We start from the raw sequence: 15,380 nt of genomic DNA, 5'->3' as shown, positions 1-15,380 counted from the left end.
AACCAATTAAGAATCTCTTCAAGTAATCCAAATTTAGAGCCCAGCCTGACAAATTCACAAACATTAAGCTTCACGGACAATCATGAAGTTCCAAAAACAAACAACTCAAAGATACATATTTTACTTCATGCACTACTGAAAAATACAAAGAGAAACTCAGAAGCAAGTGCACATCCTACGTCGACATCAAGCTCTACATATGCTAGTACAATGACCAAGGAAAGAGGCTCATATTATCCAGATCTAAGAAAATGACGCAATTGAAGATGCAGTTATGGCTGGAATATTCAATTATTTGCGATCTCTGTTTATCCTTTAGCAAAGGAGATTATAAAATTGTAAGTCAAGCAAACATTTATGCTCGCAGTTATTAGGCGCTGATGCAAATGAAAGAGTTTGTATACCAGTCAATAAGATAGAACACTTGTCAAGATAGATATGAATTCAATTCAACATACCTTGGGTTCTGCATTTGTTATTCTCATTGTGAGAAGAACTCTCTCCAGACTTTGACCTACTTCATCTTCAGTTCTCCCATTAATCAGCAGAAGCTGGCCTTTTGGTTCTGCAAACATGTCATTCAGAAAATAAAAGCATCTCTCGGCACAATTTTTTTGAAGGAAAAACTTCTCTCGACACAATTGATGGCATTAGAGAATACAATCCAGAGGATTAGTCTGCCTTTAGCATATCCATTTTCCTTTTTCACTTTGAAGCAATCTTATTTAGTTGCTTTTGTCATGCAGCTGAAAAGCATTTCTGAAGATGAAGGCTTGCGGCATTATTGGATGTGTCACGCAACAAGAGTGCTTGGCAGGAGATCGCCTAGAATATTATTCCATTTGATTCTGTTTTAACTAGAGGACCAACTTGTTTTCAGCATTGCATCTTTTGATCTAATCAAATGGACCTTTCTCCTAGTATACGACATACTTATGTCGGTAATCAGTTTTGGGTCAAATTAGAAATCATAAGAAAATTAAACCTCAACACGAAAAGATTCAATAACGAATATATCTTAATTTTTATCACAGAAAAATCAGAAAACACTACTTCATTTTGCATCTGGCTCGCTTTGGAAGATGGATTATATTTAGGCTAGCCATTAACTTTTTGGAGCCAAGAGCATTATGGTCTTTTAGATATTCCGATTTTTTCCTTTTTAGATAACCAAGAAATCCCTGAAAGCCGGTGGCGGTACAAAGTTTTCTCTCCCTTTGCACCCAAGGGTATGGCCTAACGATTAATGAAATGGGGTGAATATCAATAGAGACCATCGTTTGAATTCCAAACGAGACAAAATGCTAGGTCATGTCTTCTCATTTGCCTAAGGTCCTAAGCCTTGGTGAGTCGAGTCATCCAGTACTTGTACTTGTGGGAGATAGGAGGTACCTAGTGGAGCAGTCGAGGTGTAGGCAAAATGGCCCTAACACCGCCATGATAAAAAAAAATATCTCCAATTCCGAAAACCCTTAACCCCACCCCACCCCACCCCCACCCCCACCCCCGAAATACCCATAACAAAATGGTCCATATAATGGCTAGAGGTGCTACTTCTCGTTCCCAAAAATGAAAATAAGGAAAGAAAAGATAGTGAAAATGTGGACAGATAAATGGTTAGCAAAGGAACAATTCCCTGATCTCTATGCAATCAGTACAAACAAAGACAGCACAGAGGCTGCATGGCATTCCTACTGCAAGTGGAACTTGCAGACATTGCACCATTCCGCAGTTGGGTAACCTAAGACCAAATTTTAACACTAGTCCCATCTTTATCACCGTATATGCTCTAATAAGATGGATGGACTTTGTTTCGGGAGTCCAAGCTTCTGATAATAGGAAACCTATCAATTGCTCTCAAACTGTCACTTTATTTTTCTATTTTCTCATCCATCTTTTTATCTTTTTTCCATATATGCTCTAAGAAGGTTTGCTGTGATTGAGTGTTGGATACCTAGCTTCTGATATTTACTCAAGAGTTGCAGGAATCTGTTAATGGCTCTCAAACTGTCACCGTCTGTCCATTTTATTTGGTATCAACTTGGACTCTAGTGCATTTGTTCATCAGTATCATTGTAGGGAATCATATGTCTTTTCCTTTCTTTAGCGGCACTAGAGTTCTTCGACTTCCAATGCTACAATGAAGAATCTCTGAACCAAAGCCACTTTCTTTCTTTTGATTATTTGACCCTCCACTTCACATCTATCACAAGACTATTCGTGCTCATTTAGTTAGACAATTCAAAGGAGCCCAAAATATTCCTTACTTTCCCAGACAACTGCAGGAAACCTTTACCTGGACTCAAACTAATCCTTTATGATAATGCATCTAGCAACAAGCATAAGGTACGAGGAGTTGATTGGAAGGATTTTGTTAATCACAAACATGGGAAGCAGCAATACTTCTTTAACAGAAGATCAACTCTAAAGTCCTAATGCAATTTTTGTTCAGCATAACTTTGTCTCTTATCTTTTGTAAAAACTCAGTCAGGCATTTGAGCTATCTAAGAGTGCGGCATGAATATGTCATCAAACAGTTGGAGATGTTGTACAAGAAAGTACAAATTAGAAAAGAACCAGAAGGAGAACAGAATCAACAGGGCATACCAGGAGAAACAAAATTACATGAACGGGCAATCTGTATTGCCGTATTCTGTTTGTCACCAGTCAGCATCCAAAAGTGTATTCCTGCCTTCCTGAGTGTCTCAATTGTTTCAGGCACACCATCCTGGATGTATATGTGTATATATATACAAGTGAAAAGTCAGATTACGAAACTCATTGAGACAAGATGAATTATAGTTCTAAAAGGAACATCTTCGCATAACTGCAAGAATTGTGTCAGCACGGCAAGCAAGCCTTACCAGGATAAGAGAAGAAAAAGAAAGCAGTGTCACCTGTAGACGATCTTCAATTGCTGCAACTCCAATAATCTCAAAGCCATGCTCTATCCTTTGGCAGACCTCAGCTACTCTCCACTGCAGCACACAAGTATTGGATCATTCAGTCAATTGAAAACTTGTGCAGCACCCAACAGAAAGTCCAGAGCACACTGGGTACACAACGCAGGTGATCTAATCTTCGCTGCAAGAAAAAAGCAAATAGTAGCAAGCATAAACCATAGTGATGATTTCTCACCTCTCTATCGACCAATGAACTATTAGCCTCTTTAAACAGTAATGACCATTCATGATATTCTTCTTCTTCTAAATCACGCCATGCCAAACATAACGTCCGCAGACCAAGTTGAGCATATTGTTCCACAGCTTCAGCAAAGGTTCGTGTTTGTTGTCCTAGTACATATTCTTTCCATCAATAAATAAGAAGCATTGGCAGTTGAGCAGCAGGATGGCTTAGTAAATATACAACTTTACATAACAAAATTAGATTGTCTCAGCATAAATTTCAGAACAATTCAGCACGAGATTATCAAATATTTACAACCAAAAAGAAAAATGCACCTCTTTCTCAATCTTGAAACTTAAAATATGCATAGCAACTAGAGATTTTAACTCTCCTAAGCAACCAGATGAATTGATGATGCAGTAGCAAAGAAAAGTATTTCAAAATAGTAGAATGCCATCATTTTGTCAGATCTAAGATGCTCTAGCAGTGGTCAAGGATAAAGGGAACACTTAGTTAAGAAAGGGACTAAGATGAAAGAACAAAAACATTGCTGAATACACTTACATAAGTATTGCGCAGAGTTCCGGAGCTACTTATTGTTATGCACAAACTAAACACTGTCTGCACTTCTTCTCCCCCGTGCCAAATTTAAAATGTTACAATAGAAATAAAAGCAAATTCCAAAAATAAAAAGGGTGACAAACTGAGAGCTATCCTCCCAGCCATGCCCTCATTTCCACATTGATGCAGTTTGTTTGAAGGTGAGATTCTTTTTTCAGGACTATTCGCCTGATGACTCTTCTACCTTACTTTGCACCTATCCTGCTACACTCCAGTCTCCTCCTATCTGCCATTTACTGTCCTCCTCAAATGCACGCTGCTGCTTTTGAGCTATTTATCTCGTGCAAACTAAAAGTTGTCTAAAGATTCTCCTTGTCAGCCAAAAACAAAATAATGAAAGTGGACGAACTTTTGAAAGCAAAAGATGACTTAAAAGTAAGAGATAAAAGAAGAATGCTAGGTTACATGGGAAAGAATATATTTTAAATCTGAAAAGAGTAGAAGCCCACCACACGTTACTCAACATTTGACCATTTCCCAAAAGGAGGGATAAACCTAGTAGAAAGCCACATAGTTCAAATCTAAAAGGAATAGAACCCACTTGATCCAGCAAAACTTGAGGAAAATGGAGAACAACTCGAAAATGATCTGAGAAAATGCATGGGGTGATTCTCTTGTACTATATAAGGAAATGTCTCATTCTACTGAAGAAAGGACGCAATATGTGCAAGTTTGCAATTGAATAATGTCCTAGCCTACACCAAGCGAAATGGGTATTGGTAAGAGGAATATCCCTTATGTCACAATCTCGAGTGACAATATCAAAACCTCTCAAACTACTGTTAACCCTGATCCTGAAATTTTCTCATTAGTACTCCTAATGAGCCTAAAATTCCCACCAAAAACCCACTTGTTAGAACAAAGACGAAAAACAAAATTTTAGTTCATCAGAAATATTCCACAAAAGTCACTCTAAAATGGTAGTAAAGCGTGGGGAATACAATCAAATGTTTCTTGGAAGATCACTCCCTACTTAGCCCTACCAAAAAGAAAAGGAAAATGAAAGAAAGAAAAAAGTAAGTAGAGCCACCTTCACCTTTTTATCGCCTCGTCTAAGAATTTCAAGAACTCCAAAAGAGATAGAAGAGACAAGACACGAGACACACTGAGGAGTGCTGCTAGAGGAGAACAGAGAAAAGAGACAAGCAGAAAGAGAGGAAGAAGAGGGTGAACACAGACAAAAAGGGGGTCACCATTTGTTAACTGAGTTCCCAGTCCAACTTTTGACTTTCGATGCAAAAAGGAGATTTTCCAAATAAATTAAATTCATTATTAGATTTTGTGATGGAAGCACCAGTTTGTAGGTGTGACACTATGATGATTTAAGATGTTAAAAGGAACAAGGTAGAATTTTTTTATTTTTTATAAGGTAGATAATTTTCTCAATGTTGGGAACATCTCCCATATACTAGTTTACTAAAAAGTAGAGAACGTACCAAAAGATATGATTCCTTACGAATTACACTCAATCTTTATACAAACCAGAACCTCATGGATGCACCAAAAGGAAACTAGAATAAGAGGCTATTCCTTCAAATTTACGAAGTCATTTTCTGTCCCATTAAAAGCACTCTTAAAATCACGTAGAAGGAAGTCGACATCTCTCTGGATTTATGTGGACTTTGCAAGCAAAAGATAGACTATAATTAAAATGGAAGCAAAAGATCTACAGAGGTGATACCAATAATTGGTATTAAGATTTAATCAGATTGATAAACTTACACTAGATCTGGTGTTTGCCAAGTTGATCCAAATAGAGCGAACTAGATGTTGCATTCATATAACCAACTCCCGCTAGTTTGAGATTAAGGCATACTAATAGTTGCTCTTGTGTGGTAATGATGGAAGCAGTAAAACAAAGTTATTGGAGTAGGTTGTGAGAATGCACGGGAGAAAATATTATTGATATTATTCTCTTATGTTAAACACAATACAATGAGCCCTATATATATATACACACACATAACATGTCCTACTCCTAATACATATGGGATTAGGGTTATTTACTCCTATTTACATAACTATTCTAACACTCCTCCTCAAGCCGGTGCATATAAATCATATGTACCGAGCTTGTTACATATGTAGTTAATACGAGGACCAGTGAGGGACTTGGTGAAAATATCCGCAAGCTCATCATTCGACTTCACAAACTTTGTAGCAATATCTCCCGAGAGTATCTTTTCTCTGACAAAATGACATTCAATCTCAATGTGTTTAGTTCTCTCATGGAACACTGGATTTGACGCAATATGAAGAGCAGCTTGATTATCACACACAAGTCCCATCTGACTAATCTCACCAAATTTCAACTCCTTGAGCAACTGTTTGATCCAAATTAGCTCACATGTCGTCATAGTCATCGCTCGATATTCTGCTTCTGCACTAGACCGAGCAACCACATTATGTTTCTTGCTCTTCCAGGACACCAAATTTCCTCCTACTAAGACACAATATCCAGACGTAGAACGCCTATTAGAAGGTGATCCTGCCCAATCAGCATCTGAGTATCCAACGATCTGCTCATGGCCTCGATCCTCAAACAATAAACCTTTGCCTGGAGCTGATTTTATATACCGAAGAATGCGAACAACTGCATCCCAATATCACACGGAGAATCCATAAACTGACTCACAACACTCACAGAAAAGGAAATGTCAGGTCTTGTCACTGTAAGGTAATTTAATTTACCAACCAACCGTCTATATGTTGCAGGATCGCTAAGAGGCTCCCCCTGTCCTAGCAGAAGTTTAGAATTCGGATCCATCGGAGTGTCAACGGGTCTACAACCTGTCATTCCTATCTCCTCAAGAATATCTAAGACATACTTTCGTTGTGAGATCACAATACCTGAGCTAGACTGAGCGACCTCAATACCCAGAAAATACTTTAGTTTGCCCAGATCCTTAGTCTGAAAGTGTTGAAAGAGATGTTGCTTCAATTTAGTAATAACATCCTGGTCATTGCCGGTAATAACAATGTCGTCAACATAGACCACCAGATAAATACAGAGACTCGAAGCAGAATGCCGATAGAATACAGAGTGATCAGCTTCACTCCGAATCATGCCAAATTCCTGGATAACTGTGCTAAACTTACCAAACCAGGCTCGAGGAGACTACTTTAGACCATAAAGTGATCGGCGCAAGCGACATACAAGGCCACGAGACTCCTCCTGAGCAACAAACCCAGGTGGTTGCTCCATATAAACTTCATCCACAAGGTCACCGTGTAAAAAAACATTCTTAATGTCCAGCTGATAGAGGGGCCAATGGCGAACAACAGCCATGGATAGAAAAAGGCGGACTGATGCTATCTTAGCCACGGGAGAGAAGGTATCACTGTAATCGAGCCCAAATATCTGAGTATATCCCTTGGCAACAAGACGAGCCTTAAGACGATCAACCTTACCATCCGTACCAACCTTGACTGCATACACCCAACGACAACCAACAGTAGATTTACCTGAAGGAAGAGGGACGAGCTCCCAAGTACCACTCGTATGTAAAGCAGACATCTCGTCAATCATAGCATGTCGCCATCCTGGATGAGACAATGCTTCACCTATAGACTTAGGGATGGAAACAGAGGACAAAGAAGATAGAAAAGCATAATAGGGTGATGACAAACGATGATAACTCAAACTGACATAATGGGGATTAGGATTAAGTGTGGTCCGTATACCTTTCCGAAGTGCAATCGGTGTACTAGGAAGACACAAGTCCGCAGGAGGAGCAGGGTCAGGTGCAGGACATGAATCAGTTGGCCTGATGCTGGATGCGGACGACGATGATATATCAAGAGTGGTGTTCCTGTGGTAGGGAGTCTAGGAGGAGCCACACTAGACTCCCCAACAGTTGGAATGGGTAAGAATTCTGTAGCGGAAGGTGAAAGAGGAGCTATAGTAGACTCGGGTAAGACTTCTATGGTGGAAGGTGAAGGAGGAGCTCTAGTAAACTCCTTAAAGGTCGGTATAGGTAAGACCTCAGATATATCAAGGTGGTCAGAATGGTCAGAAGAGGTAAAGAAAGGTTTAGACTCAAAAAATGTGACATTAGAGGACATAAAGTACCAACGAAAATGTAACAACGATATCCCTTCTGAACACGAGAATAACCAAGGAAGACACACTTGAGAGCACGAGGAGCTAACTTATCTTTCCCAGGGGCTAAGTTATGAACGAAACAAGTGCTCCCAAAAACACGAGGGGAACAGAGTATAAGGGTGATTGGGGAAACAATACTACATACGGTATCTGATTCTGGATGGGAGAGGAAGGCATCCGATTAACTAAATAACAAGCTGTGAGAACTGCATCGCCCCAAAAACGCAACGGAACATGAGATTCAATGAGAAGTGTGCGAGCAGTCTCAATGATGTGCTTATTCTTTCTCTCTGCAACCCCATTTTGCTGAGGGGTATAAGGACAAGAGGTCTGATGAATAATTCCTTGAGAAGTCATAAACTGCTGAAATTGAGAGGATAAATATTCTAAGGCATTATCACTGCGAAAAGTGCGAATAGAAACAACAAATTGATTTTTAATTTCAGCACAAAAATTCTGGAATATAGAAAACAACTCAGAACGATCTTTCATTAAGAAAATCCAAGTACATCTTGAATGATCATCAATGAAACTAACAAAATAACAAAATCCCAAGGTTGAACTGACTCTACTAGGACCCCATATATCAGAATGAACTAAAGAAAAAACAGACTCTGCATGACTCTCAATACTACGAGGAAAGGAGGCTCGGGTATGTTTCCCAAGCTGACATGACTCACACTCTAATGTAGATAAACTAGACAAACTAGGCACCATCTTCTGAAGCTTGGATGTCCTAAACGTCTGTGAATTAGGTCCGGAATATCTGTAACTAGACATTCCTTGGAGGAATTGAGTGAGTTAAAGTAGTAAAGGCCTTCTGATTCAAGTTCTGTTCCAATCGTCTGCCCCGTACAACGGTCCTGCATAATAAAGGAATCATCAATAAAATATATACCACAATGGAGGGCACGAGTCAAACGACTAATAGATGCAAGATTAAAAGGACAGCCAGGGACATAGAGAACGGAATCTAGAGTGACAAAGGGTAGGGAATTCGCTTGTCCAACTCCTTTTGCTTTGGTTTGAGACCCATTGGCTAAAGTAACAGTGGGAAGAGACTGTGAATACGCAATATTTGACAAAAGTGATTTATTACCAGAGATATGATCAGAAGCAGCTGAGTCCACAACCCATTGTCTAAGAGTACTAGACTGAGAAACACAAGCAAAAGATTACCAGCAACAGAAGTATCAGTCTGAGCAACATAAGCATTTTTGGGTTGGCGACCATGTAAAGAATAGTACATGTCATGAGTGTCCAAGTTTATGACAATAAGAGCACTTGGGTCTAGATCTTCCAAAACGACCTCCTCCTCGTCTATTCTCCATAGTATGAGATGCCCGATTGTCCACTGACTGGGATACGAGGACAGATGAGTCAAGTGTCTGTGATGAGCTCACTGGGTGACTTGGTGCTGCAGCAAGGCGAAGTAATCGAGAGAATAATTCATGAACTGTGGGGACAGTCGGACTAGCCAAAATCTGGTCACGTACTGAATCAAGGTCATTAAAGAGTCCAGCGAGTGTAAGAACTAGAAACATCTTCTTTCGTTACTCTTGTTGCTTTTCAATACTAGCAGAAACTGGCATCAATGTCTCAAATTCTTCCATGACTGCCTGTACTTGTCTCAAGTAAGTAGACATATCCAATTCCTATTTCTTCAAGCTTGTCATTCGCGATATTACACCATAGAAACGAGATATGTCATTAGTGTATAAATTACGAGCCTTTTCCCAAACTAAATAACATGTCTGGAATGGACGGAACAAAGGCATCAACTTGGGATCAATAGATCGCCACAGGATACTACATAACTGAGCATCGACCTTCTCCCATAGTGTTTTGGCCTTTTCATCACCTTTGCTAGCCTTTTTTGTTAAATGATCTTGAACTCCTTGACCTTTACACCACAACTCGACAGACGAAGCCCAAGCTAAGTAGTTTGAATCTCCATTAAAGGTTATGAGGTAATCATAACACCGGAACTGCCAGAACCCGGGTTTTTAGACCCGAAAGCATAGACTCCCAAAGACATCGTGAAAACTCGCTGGAACAGATGAAGCAAACACTGTTTTTGCTGGGAAATTACTGTAGCTGCCAGAAAAAATCAGTGTAGATGCCGGAAAAAACGCAAAGTGGTCGGAATCAAACGAAAATAGGATGGGTAGGGTCGGAATTAGTAGTCGACCCAACTGTTATGAAGATTCGTCGTCAAAAAATGGCCGGAAAGGGCTCCACGCGCCGACGCGTGAAGCAGATCTCGCCGGAAAAAAAATCCTCCGGGTTGCGCGTGGCGGCGCGTGAGAGGTTGTCTGCCGGAGGTGTTTGATGGGGTTTGGTCGCCAGGGTTGGGGGATGTTGGGTAGTGTTGGTTTTTGCACAACACTGATGGAAATTGATTTTTTTCGAAAAACAACCCTAAAAGGTCGCCGGAATTGATGCACGGCAACTGTTTTGGGTGGGTTTAATGATGGAAGCAGTAAAACAAAGTTATTGGAGTAGGTTGTGAGAATGCACGGGAGAAAATATTATTGATATTATTCTCTTATGTTAAACACAATACAATGAGCCCTATATATATATACACACACATAACATGTCCTACTCCTAATACATATGGGATTAGGGTTACTCTTGTGCAGTAATGATAGAAGCAGTAAAACAAAGTTATTGGAGTAGGTGACATGATACATTCGCAGCAAATACATAGTGTCATATGAGAGAAGAAATTGTAGATAAAATGTTGGTATAATCCTTTAACAGAAAAACACAAACATCAACTTTCACAGAGATTCAGAATTCTCCTCCGTTAATTTATGGAACACAGTACTACTGGGTAAAGAATTATCACCAGCATGTGCATGAGGCAGAATAGCCTCATCTGCTCCCTTTGATAGAAGTATGATATTTCCATTTTGGCAGTCCCTGACCACCAGAGACATCCTTTTTCTGTCAGAAGTGAACTCTAGGGTATCCAACACTTCATACTGGACCAATGAAGCACTAAAATTGATATCTGCGTGAGAAAAGAAGGTTCCAAGAGAAAAGAATATTACAATTATATAAAAAATGTAAATAGTATTATTGTCTTCCTCACACAGATTCATACCAAGAATATTCCCTTTCTTTTCAAGAAAAACCATATTTAAGCCAGCTGCAGCACGCACAAGCGCTTCCTCATCTTGAGATTGTGCCTTGTATGAAATAGTTCCAGCTTTGCTATGGGCAGTAATAGAAGAAATATGAAAGTTAATGAAAGAAAAATAATTATAAGGTACCAGGAAACAGAATTCTACTGCAGAAAGAAAACAGAGACACCAATAATGACCATCCTAGAATATATAAAATTTGATGACTTCATCAAGACAGAGACAAATCATCCAATACCTTTGTACAGGAACTACTGTGTTACATATTGCCATGACAATAAGAAATCGGATAGCATCTGGGGAACCAGCGGCAACAGCTTTAAGCAGCTCTGAATCTGCACGAGAAACAAAGTTTTGTTTAACCTTCTTTTTTGCGAGAAGGGTAATTGATAAGGAAAAAGAGTATGGAGAACACATTAGTTCTCAACCCAGAGAAAGAGGAAAATCAGATAAGGAAAGGTCAAAATAAGTTGAAGATGATGCACAGAAGAGAGACTACTTTATGCGAAAGATGTTATAGTCCTCCCTAGGATCAAAAGTTTGAAGTTGTGTTGATCAACAGATTTCCAAGACACAGAAGAGAGCAGTAAAAACTTCCAGCTGGAACAAACAACGTTATCCAGATATACAAAATGCAAGCCCATACTAGCTAAACATTCAAACATGGATTGGAAGTGTTTTCCTTAAGAAAGGAACTCAATAGTAAGATAAGAGTAGACGATGTAGATAAGCAGGAAAAGTTGATAGGTTGAATTGAGAAAACAACCTGACAAAACCTTTTCACTTATAAATCATAGGCTCCACAAATTAGTTATAAATATTATTCCAATTCATCATTCTCAAACATGGAAGCAACTATCTAAATCCCAAGCTTTAGAATTGAGTGAGGTCCTGTATGTTTGTTTCATGCAATGCTAATTATCTGCATACTTCACATGCTCAAGTTGTAGGGTACCCACTTGAGGAGTCTCCCTCATTTCAAACAGAGAGTCAACACAGTTTGGATTGACAGGAAAAGGAAAAGAAAGAGCTGGAAATACCTTTTTCTGAACTTTTGCCGCATCAGGCAAGCAGCAAAGTTGTGATTAAAGCAGACAAGCAGCCACTTTCGTACTTTTTTTTTCTTTTTCAAAAGAAGTGTGAGAAAGCATGGGAGATAATATTATTGCTTAATTAAAGTGTTGTACAACCCTATTTATATACAGTGATTACATAATAATAGGTATCTACTTCCCGATGTGGGACACTATACATGACTAATTACTTAACACTCCCCCTCAAGCCGGTGTATATAAATCATATGTACCGAACCTGTTACAGATGTAACTAATACGAGAACCAGTAAGAGACTTAATGAAAATATCTGCTAGCTGATCATTCGACTTTACAAACTTTGTAACAATACCTCCTGAGAGTATCTTTTCTCTGATAAAGCGACAGTCGATCTCAATGTGTTTAGTCCTCTCATGGAACACCGGATTTGACGCAATATGAAGAGCAGCTTGATTATCACACACCAGTTTCATCTTACGGATTTCTCCGAACTTCAACTCCTTGAGCAACTGCTTGACCCAAACTAGCTCACACGTTGCCATAGCCATGGCCCGATATTCGGCTTCGGCGCTAGATCGAGCAACTACATTCTGTTTTTTGCTCTTCTAAGAGACCAAATTACCTCCTACTAGAACACAATATCCAAACGTAGAACATCTATCAGAAGGTGATCCTGTCCAATCAGCATCTGTGTACCCAACAATCTGTTCGTGGCCTCGATCCTCGAATAGTAACCCTTTGCCGGGAGCTGACCTTAAATACCGAAGAATGCGAACAATTGCATCCCAGTGATATCACAGGGAGAATCTATAAACTGATATACAACACTCACTGGAAAAGAAATACCAGGTTTAGCCACTATGAGGTAATTCAATTTGCCAACCAACCTCCTATATCTCGTAAGATCTCTAAGAGGCTCCCCCTGTCCAGGCAGAAGCTTAGCATTTGGATCCATAGAAGTGTCAACAGGTCTGCAGCCCATCATTCCAGTCTCCTCAAGAATGTCTATGGCATATTTCCGCTGTGAAATAACAATACCTGAGCTAGACTGAGCGACCTCAATACCTAGAAAATACTTCAATCTGCCCAGATCCTTAGTCTGGAAGTGCTGAAAGAGATGTTGCTTCAGATTAGTAATACCATTCTGATCATTGCCAATAATAACAATATCATCAACATAAACCACCAGATAAATACACAGATTAGGAGCAGAATGCCGATGAAACATGATCAGCTTCACTACGAGTCATGCCGAACTCCTGAATAACTGTGCTGAACTTATCAAACCAAGCTCGAGGGGACTGTTTCAAACCATATAGTAACATGCGCAATCGGCATACAAGACCACTAGACTCCTCCTGAGCAACAAAACCAGGTAGTTGCTCCATATAAACTTCTTCCTCAAGATCACCGTAGAGAAAAGCATTCTTAATGTCTAACTGATAAAGAGGTCAATGACGTACAACAGTCATGGACAAATAAAGACGTACAAATGCTACTTTAGCCACGAGAGAAAAAGTTTCACTATAATCAAGCCCAAATCTGAGTGTAACCTATTGCAACAAGACAAGCCTTAAGCCGACCAACCTGGCCATCCGAGCCGACTTTGACCGCATAAACCCAACGACAACCAGCAGTAGACTTACCTGAAGGAATAGGAACAAGCTCCCAAATGCCACTCGCATGTAAAGCAGACATCTCCTCAATCATAGCATGTCGCCATCCTGGATGAGATAGTGCCTCACTTGTAGACTTAGGGATAGAAATAGTGGACAAAGATGATATAAAAGCATAATGAAATTATGACAGACGATGATAACTTAAACCGATAAAATGAGGATTAGGATTAAGTATGGATCGTACACCTTTGCATAGTGCAATTGGTTGACTAAGAGGAGACAAGTCCACTATAGGTGCAGAATTTGATGTAGGACGTGAATCATCTGGGCCTGATGCTGGACTTGGACGACGATGATAAGTCAAGAGTGGTGGAGCTGCAGAAGGTTGAACTGGACTAGGTGGTGGAACTGGAGCTGTAGGTGGTGGAGCTGCAACTGGAGTTGTAGAGGAAGATGAATGGGAGATAGTGACTGAATCTCCAAAAGATGAAACTGGTAACACCTCAGAAATATCTAAGTGATTACCTGGACCTGTGAAGTATGATTGGGTTTCAAAGAAGGTAACATCAGCGGACATAAGGTATCGTTGGAGGTAGCATCGATACCCCTTTTGCGTTCTCGAGTAACCCAAAAATACACACTTAAGAGCATGAGGAGCTAACTTATCTTTTCCTGGAGTAAGGTTATGAACAAAACACGTGCTTCCAAAGACACGGGGTGGAAGAGAGAACAAAGGTAAGTGGGGAAACAGGACAGAGAATGGAACTTGATTTTGGATAGTTGAAGATGGCATACGATTAATAAGATAGCAAGATGTAAGAACTGCATCCCCCAAAAACGCAACGGAACATGAGATTGTATGAGTAGGGTACGAGCAGTTTCAATAAGATGTTTATTCTTTCTTTCAGCTATTCTTTCAGCTACCCCATTTTGTTGAGATGTGTACGGACAAGATGTTTGATGTATAATCCCGCGAGAGTTCATAAACTGCTGAAATGGAGAAGACAAATACTCTAGGGCATTATCACTACGAAATGTGCGGATAGAAACCCCAAATTGATTTTGAATTTCAACGTGGAAGGTCTGGAAAATAGAAAACAACTCAGACCGCTTTTTCATCAAAAATATCCAAGCGCACCTGGAATAATCATCAATGAAACTGACAAAGTAGCGGAATCCCAAGGTAGAACTAACCCGACTAGGACCCCAAACATCTGAATGGACTAAAGTGAAAGGTGACTCTGCTCGATTATCAAGACGCCGAGGGAAATGGAAGCGGGTATGCTTATCGAGCTGACATGACTCACACTCTAAAATGGACAAGTGAGATAAACCAGGTACAATTTTTTGAAGTTTTGACAAACTGGAATGTCCCAACCGTTTATGTTATAAATCTGGCGAATCGGTAACAAGACAAGTTATTGAAGGAAGACAAGATGTGAGTCCATGTGATTTTGCAAGGATAAGGTAATAAAGTCCATCTGATTCACGCCTGATACCAATGATCCGCCCCGTACTGCATTCCTATATAAAAACAAGGTTATTAAGAAATAAAATAGTGTATTTAAGTGATTTGGCTAAGCAACTAACGGCTATGAGATTAAAAGGACTATTGGGAACATAAAGAACTGAATTTAAAGGTAAGAAGGAAGTGGGCTTACTTGACCTATTCCAGTTGTCATGGTTTGAGATCAGTTGGCCATT

General features: G+C 39.7%; 1 protein-coding gene across 2 annotated transcripts in view; it reads right to left on the bottom strand.

The window, feature by feature from the left end:
- Positions 1-15,380, bottom strand: part of LOC107767234 (phospholipid-transporting ATPase 2) — a 56,869-nt gene that overhangs the window by 25,867 nt on the left and 15,622 nt on the right. Inside the window, exons 11-17 of one of the 2 annotated variants that reach the window (XM_075232908.1) lie at positions 11,243-11,339; positions 10,965-11,074; positions 10,707-10,871; positions 3,139-3,305; positions 2,898-2,978; positions 2,608-2,728; positions 459-565 (exon numbers count right to left, since the gene is read on the bottom strand). In XM_075232908.1, coding sequence (XP_075089009.1) covers positions 459-565; positions 2,608-2,728; positions 2,898-2,978; positions 3,139-3,305; positions 10,707-10,871; positions 10,965-11,074; positions 11,243-11,339 — 848 coding nt within the window. The remainder of the gene's footprint in view (positions 1-458; positions 566-2,607; positions 2,729-2,897; positions 2,979-3,138; positions 3,306-10,706; positions 10,872-10,964; positions 11,075-11,242; positions 11,340-15,380) is intronic. The other variant, XM_075232909.1, reaches the window with a different exon arrangement.

The sequence above is a fragment of the Nicotiana tabacum genome, chromosome 16 (genome assembly GCF_000715075.1).
Source record: "Nicotiana tabacum cultivar K326 chromosome 16, ASM71507v2, whole genome shotgun sequence".
Classification (NCBI taxonomy): Eukaryota; Viridiplantae; Streptophyta; class Magnoliopsida; order Solanales; family Solanaceae; genus Nicotiana; species Nicotiana tabacum.
The sequence above is the reverse complement of the archived record's forward strand: the minus strand, read 5'-3'. Positions and strand labels throughout refer to the sequence as shown.